The 12,361-nt window shown below is 58.2% G+C and overlaps 4 protein-coding genes across 4 annotated transcripts; 3 read left to right on the top strand and 1 right to left on the bottom strand.

Moving 5' to 3' along the window:
• Positions 1-2,656: 2,656 nt before the first annotated feature.
• On the bottom strand, positions 2,657-4,001 carry BKCO1_15000131 (guanine nucleotide-binding protein alpha-3 subunit; the record flags this gene model as incomplete). The annotated part of the gene is made up of 6 exons (XM_020271230.1): positions 2,657-2,756; positions 2,813-3,051; positions 3,103-3,232; positions 3,286-3,414; positions 3,468-3,813; positions 3,878-4,001. 6 exons carry the CDS (start codon positions 3,999-4,001, stop codon positions 2,657-2,659), a joined length of 1,068 nt encoding a protein of 355 aa, XP_020132079.1.
• Positions 4,002-6,095: 2,094 nt separating this feature from the next.
• On the top strand, positions 6,096-7,626 carry BKCO1_15000132 (mitogen-activated protein kinase hog1; the record flags this gene model as incomplete). Its single annotated transcript, XM_020271231.1, has 9 exons — positions 6,096-6,151; positions 6,211-6,258; positions 6,327-6,456; positions 6,517-6,560; positions 6,614-6,713; positions 6,776-7,132; positions 7,188-7,266; positions 7,317-7,500; positions 7,557-7,626. The coding sequence occupies 9 exons, from the start codon at positions 6,096-6,098 to the stop codon at positions 7,624-7,626; spliced, it is 1,068 nt and encodes a 355-aa protein (XP_020132076.1).
• Positions 7,627-8,814: 1,188 nt separating this feature from the next.
• BKCO1_15000133 (quercetin-dioxygenase) lies at positions 8,815-9,840 on the top strand (the record flags this gene model as incomplete). Its single annotated transcript, XM_020271232.1, has 1 exon — positions 8,815-9,840. The coding sequence occupies one exon, from the start codon at positions 8,815-8,817 to the stop codon at positions 9,838-9,840; it is 1,026 nt and encodes a 341-aa protein (XP_020132077.1).
• Positions 9,841-10,335: 495 nt separating this feature from the next.
• BKCO1_15000134 (murein transglycosylase) lies at positions 10,336-11,986 on the top strand (the record flags this gene model as incomplete). The annotated part of the gene is made up of 4 exons (XM_020271233.1): positions 10,336-10,433; positions 10,485-11,130; positions 11,186-11,306; positions 11,379-11,986. The coding sequence occupies 4 exons, from the start codon at positions 10,336-10,338 to the stop codon at positions 11,984-11,986; spliced, it is 1,473 nt and encodes a 490-aa protein (XP_020132082.1).
• Positions 11,987-12,361: the final 375 nt, after the last annotated feature.

A 12,361-nucleotide genomic window follows, 5' to 3' on the forward strand; every position in this document is an offset into this window, starting at 1 on the left:
TTCGGGCATTTGGCCAAACAAAGAATTCGCACGCCAAGCCCACGGAAAAGCAGACGCAGGTGACGAATACGACCAAGGCCACTCCAGCACATTTTGCCCTACAATAATGATCGCAAGAAATAGCACTTAACCCAAAGATAGTCGGACCAGATGCCCGCGTGTGCATGTCCGGCATTGTCCAAGTACAAATACCTCGAATCCCAGAGGGGAGTGACTTCACTCTTCTGCCGATGACTGACGTCAAAGCCTCCTCCAATCTTTTCAGAACTGCCTCGCATGGCACACTGGAGGCTCGCGCTTCGAACCTCGAACCCGAGCGCAAAGGGCTGGCAGCATCTGACCGAGCGGGCGCGTCGGATGATCCGTGGAATGTCGAGCGCCCCTGCCACTGCCCTTATCTTGGCGAGCCTTTTTTTTTGCCGATACAAGCAACTTGTGACAGAACTTCGAAGCAATCCTTCGTTGATCTCTTTGGGATGCGCGGGAGATCTGAGTCTCGAGTCCTGCGGCGCTTCTCTTAGTATTATTAAGGGCCCCGTTGCCGCTAGCGTCCTTCCTGTCGTAGCTCGAAACGTTATGGAATTGCGATTGTCCCCGCAACTCGGGGACCCTGGAGAAAGGGTAAAAAAAAAAAAAAGGGAAGAAAGAAAGCGCTACACTTTATTCATGCTCACCCAGTCAAATTTGACGAATTTCCTACTGCTGCCACTGCTCGGCTCGTCGTCGGCGACACGCTTGGACGTGAGTGCTCGGGCCTGCCTGGTGGGGGGAGAGAGAGAGCGAGAGAAAGAGAGAAGAAAGAGAGGCCGCATCCTGCCCCCGTCCCCCCTTTGTCGACGACAGTTCACCCAAACGAATTTCATGCTGTGAAAGGCGGGCGGGCGCCTCCCTCCGGGGACGGCCGCACACACACACGATTCAGAACCTTACACATCATAAGGTTCGTTCAGTGAGACACATTGCAGATAACTCGTTGATCAATTAGCCAACGGGAATCGAGCGCGAACGAACAGGGTGCCGGCCGGCCGCATGGCCCTTTTTTTTTTTTTTTTTTTTGGCTTGGACCGATCACAGACCGACCGACCGACCGGACCCCGACCCCGACCCATTGCATGAGTCAACGTAACGCGTATGCGCCCTGCAGCAAATTTCTCGAACACTGCCGCATCCGTCTGCTGAACCCGACCGCTCCGTCCTGACCAATTGCTTCAGGAACCTGCACCCAAGCCACTGCACCCTTCGTCATTCGAGTGGCCCTGCGAGCGCATGCCAAGAGCGACCCCTGCTGAGGACCGAGTGTGACAAGGCAATCTGAAGGGGGGAAAAGGGAAGCTGGCTGCCACACAGCACGAGCTCAGTCCCTCGCTCGCCTTCGTATGATCGCCGTCTACGAGATGAAAAAGATCCACGCGCGACAAGGCGTGCACGTCGGGCCGCAGCGAAAGTCGATCTTGAACTTCAGCTTGTACCATTCTATCTCCTCGTCCAATGGCTTCCCCATCCATGTTTAAAATACTAAAATCGCTACTTTGGCAAAAAAGAACATGTAAGGCGAAGCGAAGATAGTGGCAGGCCCTCAGGCTTCCAGTGCCAGGTGACATGCTGCGGTGGCTGTTGTTGCGAAAAAGAGAAAAGCCTGTGGTATCCAGTGCCCAGCAACCCTTCCCTTCCTTCTCTTAATCTCCCACCGGTGAAAACGAAACTCCTTTGATCCCTCCCGTCCCTTCTCTTCCGTCCTGATGCCTGCCAAGATCGAATATAAGCCCCAAACCCGAAAGCCAACCAATTTTCCTCCGAAAAACCCAACAAAAAACAGTTTCTGTGATGATGATAACGATGATGATGATGATGATGACGATGTTGATGTTGATGAATAAAGCAAGGGATTCCCGTCCTGCAAGATCGACCGAGTGCCAAATTGTGGAGGAGCATAGCGATTATTAGTAAATAGGGAGCCCGATCCAGGAACCCAACATGCCGCGCTGCATCAGAGGAAAGCACGGCGAGTTCAGGTCGGGCGCGAGGGATATGATGACGGCTCAAGGAAAAGGGGAAACCCAAGGAAACGCTCATTAAACATCGCATGCACGCACGCGAGGCAGTACGCACACCCACTATGACCGAGGAAAATGAGAGGATAAGGAAAATGGATGCGATCAACGAGATGAGCGTAGCAAACAACCGCCAGTCAGTGAGACGACCACAATCGAAAAACGCAGTGAGGGTTGAGTGTCCTCTAAGAGACCCTCCCGCCCGCCAATGAGACGCAACAAAGGGAACAAGGGAAATTGAGTATATCGAGGGAAACTTTTTTTGCGACGATCTCAGTCGCATTGGGAACTGGATCCAATCGTCGTGGTGAAAAAAAGGGCCCGGAATTAGATTCCCAAGAGTAACGGGCTCCCAAAGCAAGATGTCAAACGCCGCCGGACACCATGAAACTCCAATGCTTGCAGGCGCAACCCTCGTGCGAGAAAAATCCGTGAACGCGTATGGAGGAAGAGAGAAGTGAGATGAGGTGTCGTAATTGTGTGTTGGCCGTATGATTTGGTATCGGTGTATTATTGCGTGCCAGGGGGATCGGCTGTGCACAGATGGTTTCTGAGTCGGCGATCTGCGGTAAGGCGAGAGTAGATGCGGAGGGTGTGGTGAAGCATCATAAGATGCCTGAGTCTTTGAGCGCGTTCTGCAAGATGGTCTCTTTGACGGCGGCGAAGACGAGCCGGATGTTTGACGTGTCCGTGGCTTGGGTGAGGCTGGTTTCATGGTCAGCTCAAACCTGTCCGCGTCCGCGAGACATCCATTGACTTACTGTGGATAGAGGTTCAGATGCGCGCGGTTGACCTGGTTGAATCTCCACAGCAAGTACTTGGCCGCGCGATTGACGTCGTTACCCCCAGAATAGTCGGGGAAATAATTGCCCAGCGGAGACCTTGCAAGCTTCGCCTTGAACAAATCCACCTTGTTCAGGAAGAGAATGATGCTCGTCCGCATGAACCACCTGGAGTTAACCACCGAATCGAACAACACCAGACTTTCCATCATCCGGTTCTAATGTCGTTAGCTCGCCGGTGCAACCGTCGGACGTGTCCGTGTCCTTACCTGACTGCTTTCCTCGAGCAAGACTTGGTCGTACTCGCTCAATGCGACACAGAAGATAATAGACGTGACATTTTCGAAACAGTGTATCCACTTCTTCCGCTCACTTCTCTGACCGCCGACGTCGAACATGCTGGGTGTTGTGTCAGCAAATCCGGCACGAACAAGCTGTGTGGTCCGTCTTACTGTATGCTTAGTTGTCCCATTGTAAACCGCGTCTCGTAGATACCGGTGGTCTTGGTACGCGCCCGCAGGACGTCGGATTCTATGGGAATGTAATCGGGGGCTGCTATCCGGGCAACCTCATCAAAGAAACTGCGGGCTGTTAGTGTGCCATCCATCTCGCATTGACAAGGCAGGCGACATACTATGGCGCCGAATCCATCAGATAGAACTCGCTGGAACGGTCAAGCACCTGCTTGACGCAAGGATCGTGCCAGACAGAGCTAATGGCCTGGCCGACCTTTGCATCGAGCGGCTTCTCCGGATCGGGGTCCACCACGTATTCCATCAAGTAGTCGCAGTACTCATCATTGCCCGGGAGCTCCGGCTCGATGTCAAACTGCCGCATGGCGCCTATGAGCGACTTTGCACAGTCGATGACGTTCTTGTAGATGGTGAGGCGGTACATGGAAAGTTCCTCGACGGTGTAACCGTTCTGATGTATGATCTTCATCTGCTTGACAATGGTCGACTTGCCGCTCTCGCCGGAGCCTGCACAGCCGGGGTTAGCACGGTGGCGCGCGGGGGATGAGCGAGGCTCTCAAGGAAAGCGTACCCAGCAGCAGGATCTTGCATTCTCGCCGCAGTCGCCTCGAGTCCTCCTCCAACTTCTTGTCAATCGCCTGGCTCCGCTTCTTCTGATCTGCATCCTCGTTGTTGGTGCTCATGCAAATGCCCATGGTGGCTTATCGCCGCGGCGGCAGCCGACGACGCTGACGGTCTGGGCAAGAGGGCGTTGAGGGCGGTCCGAATCGCGCACAGCGGCGAGGGGAGTCGGTGTAGACCAGCGAGGCAGGGCGCGGCGGTGGACTCGTCGACGTCGGTCCCGGTGCTGGCCCGGCGTGGGTGGGTACGGTGAGGTCGGGTGCGGTCGTCGGGGCTGAGGAGCGGCGAGGCGCAGGATGATGTCGTGGAGGGATGCGGCGCCAAGTACGGGAGAGGCAGGCGCCGGGGGCTGGCGGGAAAGTCGGGGGAGCTCGCTCTGGGGTCGCGGCGAAGACTCGCGCGGATGCGGCAGCGGTGGAGGGTTGGGCGAGGTCTGGCGGAACGGAAGAGACGGCCGTTGGAGGGTGGGCGTGGGCTGGATGGAGAGGTGATGTGCAGCGCTGCGAGTCCCTGTCGACGTCGTTTCGCATCCAGGGAGTCTGTGCACCTTGCCTTGCGACAGCGCCGGCTGCGGTGGGCGGCGGCGGCTGGGGGCTAGGGCCTGGGGGGGGCTACGGTTTCGACGCAACGGCTCTGGCTCTGGCTCTGCGGAGGCGCGCGAGGGAGGCAGCGGGTAGCGGGCAGCGGGCAGCGTGGCAGCAGCAGCAGTTGGCGAGGGCAAGGACACGAAGGCCGGCCGCAGTCGAGTCGGTGACTGGCTTTGACCGGTGGGAGTGTGCCAGGGAGTCTCGTACGTCGCAGCGCTGTTGGCTCGTTGCGAGGCCCAAGCACGCCCGCGAGGTACAGGCAGGAGCGCACTGCTTTGTCCGGGCCTGCGGGAAACAAGGGCGCGCACTACTCAGCCCAGCAGCATGCCGGCCGCCTCCAGATGTGCGCTGCCAAATATAACAACGCTGGGCTCGCCGATCGGGTGGGTGGTGGTTGAATAATCCAATCCGCCCTTCATCGAGCTAGGCGGGCCTGCGGCGGTTTCACTCTTTCGGTGTGCCTGACCAGTATCAGCGCCGCCCGCGGCTGGTGCGACTCCTCTCATAGCAGCGCGTATCACGCTGGCCGCTGGGCGGGCGATCACGACGTGCTGCGCGCGCCGAAATGACCTCGGACATTCGCTCGCTCCCACGGCTCCTTTAGCCCAGCAGCCCCCTTCTCCTGGAGGCGTCGCGACGTTATTTGACAACGCGCTCACACCCGCCGCCGTGCCACCGTTTCATCGTCAGGCACCCAGTGCGCAGCGCCTCGCTTATCGGCGCCAGCGAAATGGCTGGCCGGCGAGTGCAATTTGCACTGTTGCAGATTGCTTCGGCAGGAGAGGGCAGTGGCGGGCCGTCGAGTGCGGCGGTGCGCTGGCAGCGGCGGCGATGTGCGCGTGGCCCCATGTCTGGCGAGCGCGCAGATGCGATTTTGACCGATTCGATGGGGATTGCTCTGAAAACGAAATAGCATGCAGCCACAGTTGGCGGCGATGACGCCGGCCAGAGCTGCAGAGTCCCGGTTTTTCCCTCTGGACCTGGCCGTGGAGCCCCTCCATCCAGCGATCATCAGCCCGCGGCGAGGCAGTTCGCAGCAGCGTCGCCCGCCCGCCGCGGCGCCGTCGTGGGCTCTGGCCCAGCTGTGTGCGAGGGCGCGCTGCTGCATCTCGACTCGGCCCTTTCCGAAGCCGGTCTGGCGTAGCGGGCGTGCCTTGCCGGGCGATGGGCTGGGCGGCGGTACTGATTCGTGTGCACCGGCAGCCTCTTGCGGCCGGCCCACGCGCCTCTATAGTGACGTATTGCGTGCCTTAGCCACGGCGATGTGATCGAGCGCAAGGTCTTCGGTCTTCGACTAGTTAGTTCAAGGTTGGCCATCGGGCAAGCGCAAAACACCAGCCGTCCCTCATCAATTCGCAAAGGCACACTCGCGCGCTCTCCTCTCCCTCCTGCATTCCCTGCTCCCAGTGCGGCTTCGACTCCGAGCCACTCAGCGCCCGCAAGCCGCTGCCCGCCGCCACACTTTACCACTTCCCCTCTTCGCCAGACGCTCCCGCGCAACGCTCGACCGCCAGCCCCTGCGCCCCCAGCAACAAAGACGACCCATCACCTCATCCCCAGGCTTTCGCGCCCGCAGTCACCATGGCGGAGTTTGTGCGCGCCCAGATCTTCGGCACGACGTTCGAGATCACCAGCAGGTTCGCCACGTCCCAATGCCCTCCGTCTTGCAGGCGCGCCGCTGACCGCGTTTGCACAGGTACACCGACCTGCAGCCCGTTGGAATGGGCGCCTTTGGTCTCGTATGGTATGCTTCTCCGCCGAACCCAGGTCGCGGGACGCGTCGCTGACCGACGTGCGTGTGTGTGCGTGCAGTTCGGCTAAGGACCAGCTCACCGGCCAGGCCGTCGCGGTCAAGAAGATCATGAAGCCCTTCAGCACCCCCGTGCTCTCGAAGCGGACATACCGTGAGCTGAAGCTGTTGAAGCACCTGCGGCACGAGAATGTGAGGCTCTTCACGCCCCGCCGTGGGGAGGGTCAGCAACCCCGCTAAACCGCCGAACAGGTCATCAGTCTTAGCGACATCTTCATCTCGCCGCTCGAGGACATGTAGGCGAAAAACTTTTCCAGCCACGCGGCCAAACCTGCTTACAGACGCCCAGTTACTTCGTCACCGAGCTGCTCGGCACGGATCTGCACCGTCTTCTCACGTCGCGGCCTTTGGAGAAGCAATTCATTCAATATTTCCTCTATCAAATACTGGTGCGCACGCAGACAGCCCCTGCCGATGGCAAAGCTTCGGGACCTCATGCTGACCTGCGCAGCGTGGTTTGAAATATGTCCACTCGGCCGGCGTTGTCCACCGCGACCTTAAGCCTAGCAACATCTTGGTCAACGAGAATTGCGATCTGAAGATCTGCGACTTCGGCCTTGCCCGCATCCAGGACCCTCAGATGACGGGATACGTGTCCACGAGATACTACCGGGCTCCCGAGATCATGCTTACGTGGCAGAAGTACGATGTTGAGGTTGATATCTGGAGTGCGGGCTGCATCTTTGCCGAGATGCTGGAGGGCAAGCCTCTGTTCCCCGGCAAGGACCACGTCAACCAGTTCTCGATCATCACGGAACTCTTGGGCACGCCTCCGGACGACGTGATTCAGACGATTTGCAGCGAGAACGTGAGACAACACACTCTGGTCGCTTTCGGAGCTCGGGCTGACGAAGGTTTTGCAGACGCTGAGATTTGTCCAATCGCTGCCGAAGCGTGAACGGCAACCGCTGGCCAACAAGTTCAAGAATGCGGACCCGCTTGGTATGTCTCGGAAGCAAGGTAGCACCGACGCTCGCGCTAACCAGTTGTAGCGATTGACCTGCTCGAGAACATGCTCGTCTTCGACCCGAAGAAGCGCGTACGAGCGGGCGACGCGCTCGCGCACCCCTACCTCGCGCCGTACCACGATCCTACCGACGAGCCGGTGGCAGAGGAAAAGTTCGACTGGTCATTCAACGACGCAGACCTCCCTGTTGATACATGGAAGATCATGATGTACGAGATTATTTGCGATTGAAGGGACGGCGGATTCGCGGCTAACGCGGGTGCAGGTATTCGGAAATTCTCGACTACCACAATGTAGATGCCAACGCTCAGGACGTCGAGCAGAATGGCAATTAATAGGCCCGGCGTTCAGCAAGTCTTGTCGTGGGGCCACTTTTGTGCGCGGATATGGCCTTCATTCTCGGCTTCTCTTGGTTTTCAGTTAGAAAGCTCATCGACTTTTTCAATACGCGGAAACTCGGCATGGCAGACCCGGATCACAGACTACGGTGATATGACATGGCAGCGGGCGAGTCGGCGATCAAGGGCGCTATTTTCCTTCTGGGATTTGGGCGATGGCGGGGCACCACGGTCCCCGCGCGGGGTGTTTTCTTTTCTCTTCCCCATGTCTTCACTTGCATGCGATACATAGACGAACAATGACAACCATCGACGGCACGATGGCGTAACGGATTCGACGAAAGCCAAGCAGACGGCGGGTTGGGCCAGGTGCGGAGAAGTATCCGCCGTGCGATGTTTTGCATGGCACGGCAGGACGTGCATTGCATCATTGCCGCCGGAAGCTGACTCGTGGCGGCTTGGGAGCAGGGAGATGCAGCCCTACCGGTCATGTATGAATGATGCAATACAAATGTGGGGTGGGACTGGTGGGGGTTTTCACCGGGGCAGCGGACAGGTTCGTTGATGATATCCGCCTCCTGCATGTTATGATGTTTCGATCGGTGGCGCAGAGGTCCCCCTTGTCCGAGGCACGCACACAGCCGGGGGGAGGCGATCCCGACGTGGCGGTGTAGACGATCGCGTTGGCGCGATTGGGTCTTGGACAAGGTGCTGGCTCCGACTGCCTCTAAACCCAGACGGCCGCTCATTGGTGTAATGTGGGCGCAACGATTACTCAGCCTGGTTTCACACATGGGAATCGAGACGAATCACCAGCATCCAGAGACGTGGTCATGCATGGCAAGCCCTGGATTCTCATCAAACGAAGCCGCTTGGACCTGTCAATCGCGCGTTGCTTGATCCCGACGGCGTTAGTTGGCCCGCCGGCGTTGAGGCAATAACAATGTTCGTGTCGCATTCGGTATAGCGCGGCGCTGGACCGAGTAGCTGAGATAGCTGGCTAATGGCTTTGCGGCTTACGCATGGCTTAACAATCACACACCGCGGCGTCGCTGGGAGAAGGTACAGCCATGACAACGCCTGACAAAATGACTACAAACACCACTGGTGGGCGCTCGGATTTTCGCGTTCCCTGATTGAACAATCTACAAATGCTAGCCTCTGCGCTCGCTGTCCGTGTTTTCCATGTCCAAAGTCGTTTCTTTCAACGCCGCCGACAAGCAGACCTCAAACATCCCATCCAGCAAAATCCTTCTCGCAACACTAGCAGCGCTCATCGCCATCGCCCTGGCGCTCTTCACGCCCCTCCGCAGTTTTGTCCCGAGCAGACTGCATCCCAGAATCTCGGCTCTCCGCACAATGGCCACCACCACCACCACAACAGCGCCGAGCGGCAACACCAAAGCCTTTGGCCCCGCCGCCCCTCCTTCCACCATGAAGCTCACCCGCCGCCCTTGGAACGAGCGCGGCCACGCCGACCACGGCTGGCTGTACACGTACCACACCTTCTCCTTCGCGTCGTACTGGTCGGCCGACCACGAGGCCTTCGGCCCGCTGCGCGTCATCAACGAGGACCGCGTCGCGCCGGGCACGGGCTTCGGCGCGCACTCGCACGCCGAGTTCCTCATCTGGAGCTACGTCGTCGGCGGCGAGCTCGAGCACAAGGACTCGATGGGCAACCTCGAGCGCCTGCGCCGCGGCGACGTGCAGTTCACCAGCGCCGGCACCGGCATCCGCCACTCCGAGTTCAACCGCAACACCGACGCCGAGGTGCACTTTTTGCAGATCTGGGCCCGTCCCGCCGTGCGCGGCTTGACGCCCGCGTACACTACCCGCACCTTCCCCGACGAGCTGAAGGTGAACAGGTTGTGTCGGGTTATGGAGAGCGTGGGGAGGCATGGTGGGGGGGATGGTGAGAGCGAGCCGATCCCGCTGCATGCGGATTTGAGTATGAGCGCGTCGTTGTTGGAGCCGGGCGTGAAGGTGAGGCATCGGCTTGTTGCTGATGGGGAGCGGAAGGTCTACTTGCACGTGGTCATGGCTGGGAGAGAGCAGCCGAAGGAGGGCGGTGCCGCCATCAGGGTGGGGGATAAGGTGTTGAGGGAGGGAGACGGTGCTTATGTTGAGGGGCTGAAGGGCCCGGGAGAGGTCGTGGTGGAGAGTGTGGGGGACAAGAGGGCCGAGTTCCTGCTTTTTGATATGGAACCTTGAGAGACGGTCGGTACCTTCCTTGTATCTAACTTTCAGGCCATCATCTTTACGTAAATACTGCTTATTCGGAAGTCAGCCTGTAGAATAGGATCGACGAGACTCATGAGAATAGACAGATACCGGCACCTGAAGCTTGTGTAGCTCTAAAATATCTCAAAGCCAGTGAGACTCTAGAAGTTTTTACCAGTGCACAAAGGTGCCATCGACCCTAAGTACCAGAGATTGTCAAATGCCAAAGGTCTGTGGAAGGTGCTGTACCTGCAGCCACGGCACCCAGGGTCTCGAGCCGATGATTGACCGGACCCCCATCTGTGGCCTCGACTTTAGCCTAAACCCCTCACTTGGCACTCCACCATGACTCTCATGGATGGTGCTGCCCCGCGATGATTTGCCGGGGTAACACGATCCGGGGCGGTGGTTTAAAGATGGCTACGCCCTGCGGCTCCTTGCCGCTCCAAGCTCACATCCTTCTGAGCAACTTATCCGACTCGAGCAATGGCGACTGGCATTCTGAAAGTTGACGGCGAGAACGTCGTCGGAAATGACGGCAAGCCAGTCATTCTCCGAGGAGCTGGCTTGGGAGGATGGATGAAGTGAGTGCTCCCTCCCTTGCCCAGCGAATAATGTGCTGACCCACCGAACAGCATGGAGAACTTCATCACCGGCTTCCCAGGCCACGAGCATCAGCACCGCGCGGCAATGCTCAAAGTTCTCGGAAAGGAGAAGTACGAATTCTTCTTCGACAAGTGGCTCGAGTACTTCTTCACCGACAAGGACGCCGAGTTTTTTGCCAGCAAAGGGCTGAACTGCCTGCGCATCCCCTTCAACTACCGGCACTTCGAGGACGACATGAACCCGCGCGTGCTCAAGGAATCCGGCTTCAAGCATCTGGACCGGGTCGTCGACCTGTGCGCCAAGCACAACATCTACACCATTCTCGACATGCACACCGTGCCCGGTGGCCAGCACGGCGACTGGCACGCGGACAACGCCACCAACTACGGCGCCTTTTGGGACTTCAAGGACCACCAAGACCGCACTGTTTGGCTGTGGGAGCAGATTGCCAGCCGCTACAAAAGCAACGCCTGGGTTGCCGGGTACAACCCGATCAACGAGCCGTGCGATCCCCTGCACTGGCGGCTGCCCGCCTTCTACGACCGCATCGAAGCCGCCATCCGGAAGATCGACCCCCACCACATCCTGTGGCTGGACGGCAACACGTTTGCCATGGAATGGAAGTATTTTGACAAGAAGTTGCCGAACTCCGTCTACGCTCTGCACGACTACACTGTAAGCATGTAGACTCCGCCGCGCAAGAGTCGGTCGACTGATGCTTCCCCTGCAGATGATGGGCTTCCCCAAAGGCGAAAAGTACACGGGCTCAGCGGAACAGAAGGCGAAGTTGGAGCGGCAGTTCCTCCGCAAAGCCGAGTTCATGTACAAGTTCGAAACACCCATCTGGAACGGTGAGTAATTTTGAACACGGCGCCTCCCTTTCCACGCAACATCACTGACAACAGCCAAAAAATCATATGCAGGCGAGTTCGGCCCTGTGTACGCCAACCCCGAGCTGGACGCGGACCACGAGGCGGTGAACGCGGCGCGGTACTCGGTGCTGTCGACGCAGCTCGGCATCTACGACAAGTACAAGATCCACTGGAGCATCTGGCTGTACAAGGACATCGGCGTGCAGGGCATGGTGCACACGAGCCCCGCCAGCCGCTGGAACCGCACCATCGCCCCCTTCCTGCGCCGCAAGCGCGAGCTGCAGCTCGACGCCTGGGGCCGCCACCCGAGCAAGCAGGTCGAGCAAGTCATCGAGCCGCTCGTCGAGTGGATCGACAGCGTCGCGCCCACCAGCGCCCAGCAGTACCCCACACCGTGGCACACCGAGCGCCAGATCACGCGGCTGATCAACCAGATTTGGCTGTCGACGTGTCTGCAGGACGAGTTTGCGGCGTTGTTTGAGGGCATGGGGTTTGAGGATCTGGAGGAGTGTGCGAGGAGCTTTGCGTTTGAGGAGTGCGTCCAGCGCGAGGGCTTGAACAAGGCGCTTGAGGAACACAGTGCCGTGCCCGAGGTCGACGCTAATTGGAAGCGACCGGCGTACAAGACTTCTGATCCGAAAGAAGCGATTGGTGTATGACAAGGTGTTGAAGATCATGTTAGTGAGAAACGGACACTGCTGTCCTTTACGAATTGAGAATTATATACTGCTTGATACACAAATTCTGCTGCAAGAAAAAGAGGTGGATTTCGTGGCAAGCTGACAAAAACATAAGATATACTAGGTTACACGTCTGCTTGTTGACACCATATAGCGGTGCATTCGTGCTGCCGAACGAGCCGAGTACGGTAGGAGAAAGCAGTGTAGCAACGGGTGATGTGCTTTTTGGCGCAGCGGCTTTCGAAAACTAATATATTTACAGCGAGTGGGTCGTAAAGTATACATAACTCATGAGAACAGAACACTTCCATAACGATGATACAAACTCCTCGGCAAGTTCCCATCAGTACTCGC

This window comes from Diplodia corticola (assembly GCF_001883845.1).
Source record: "Diplodia corticola strain CBS 112549 chromosome Unknown scaffold15, whole genome shotgun sequence".
Lineage (NCBI taxonomy): Eukaryota > Fungi > Ascomycota > Dothideomycetes > Botryosphaeriales > Botryosphaeriaceae > Diplodia > Diplodia corticola.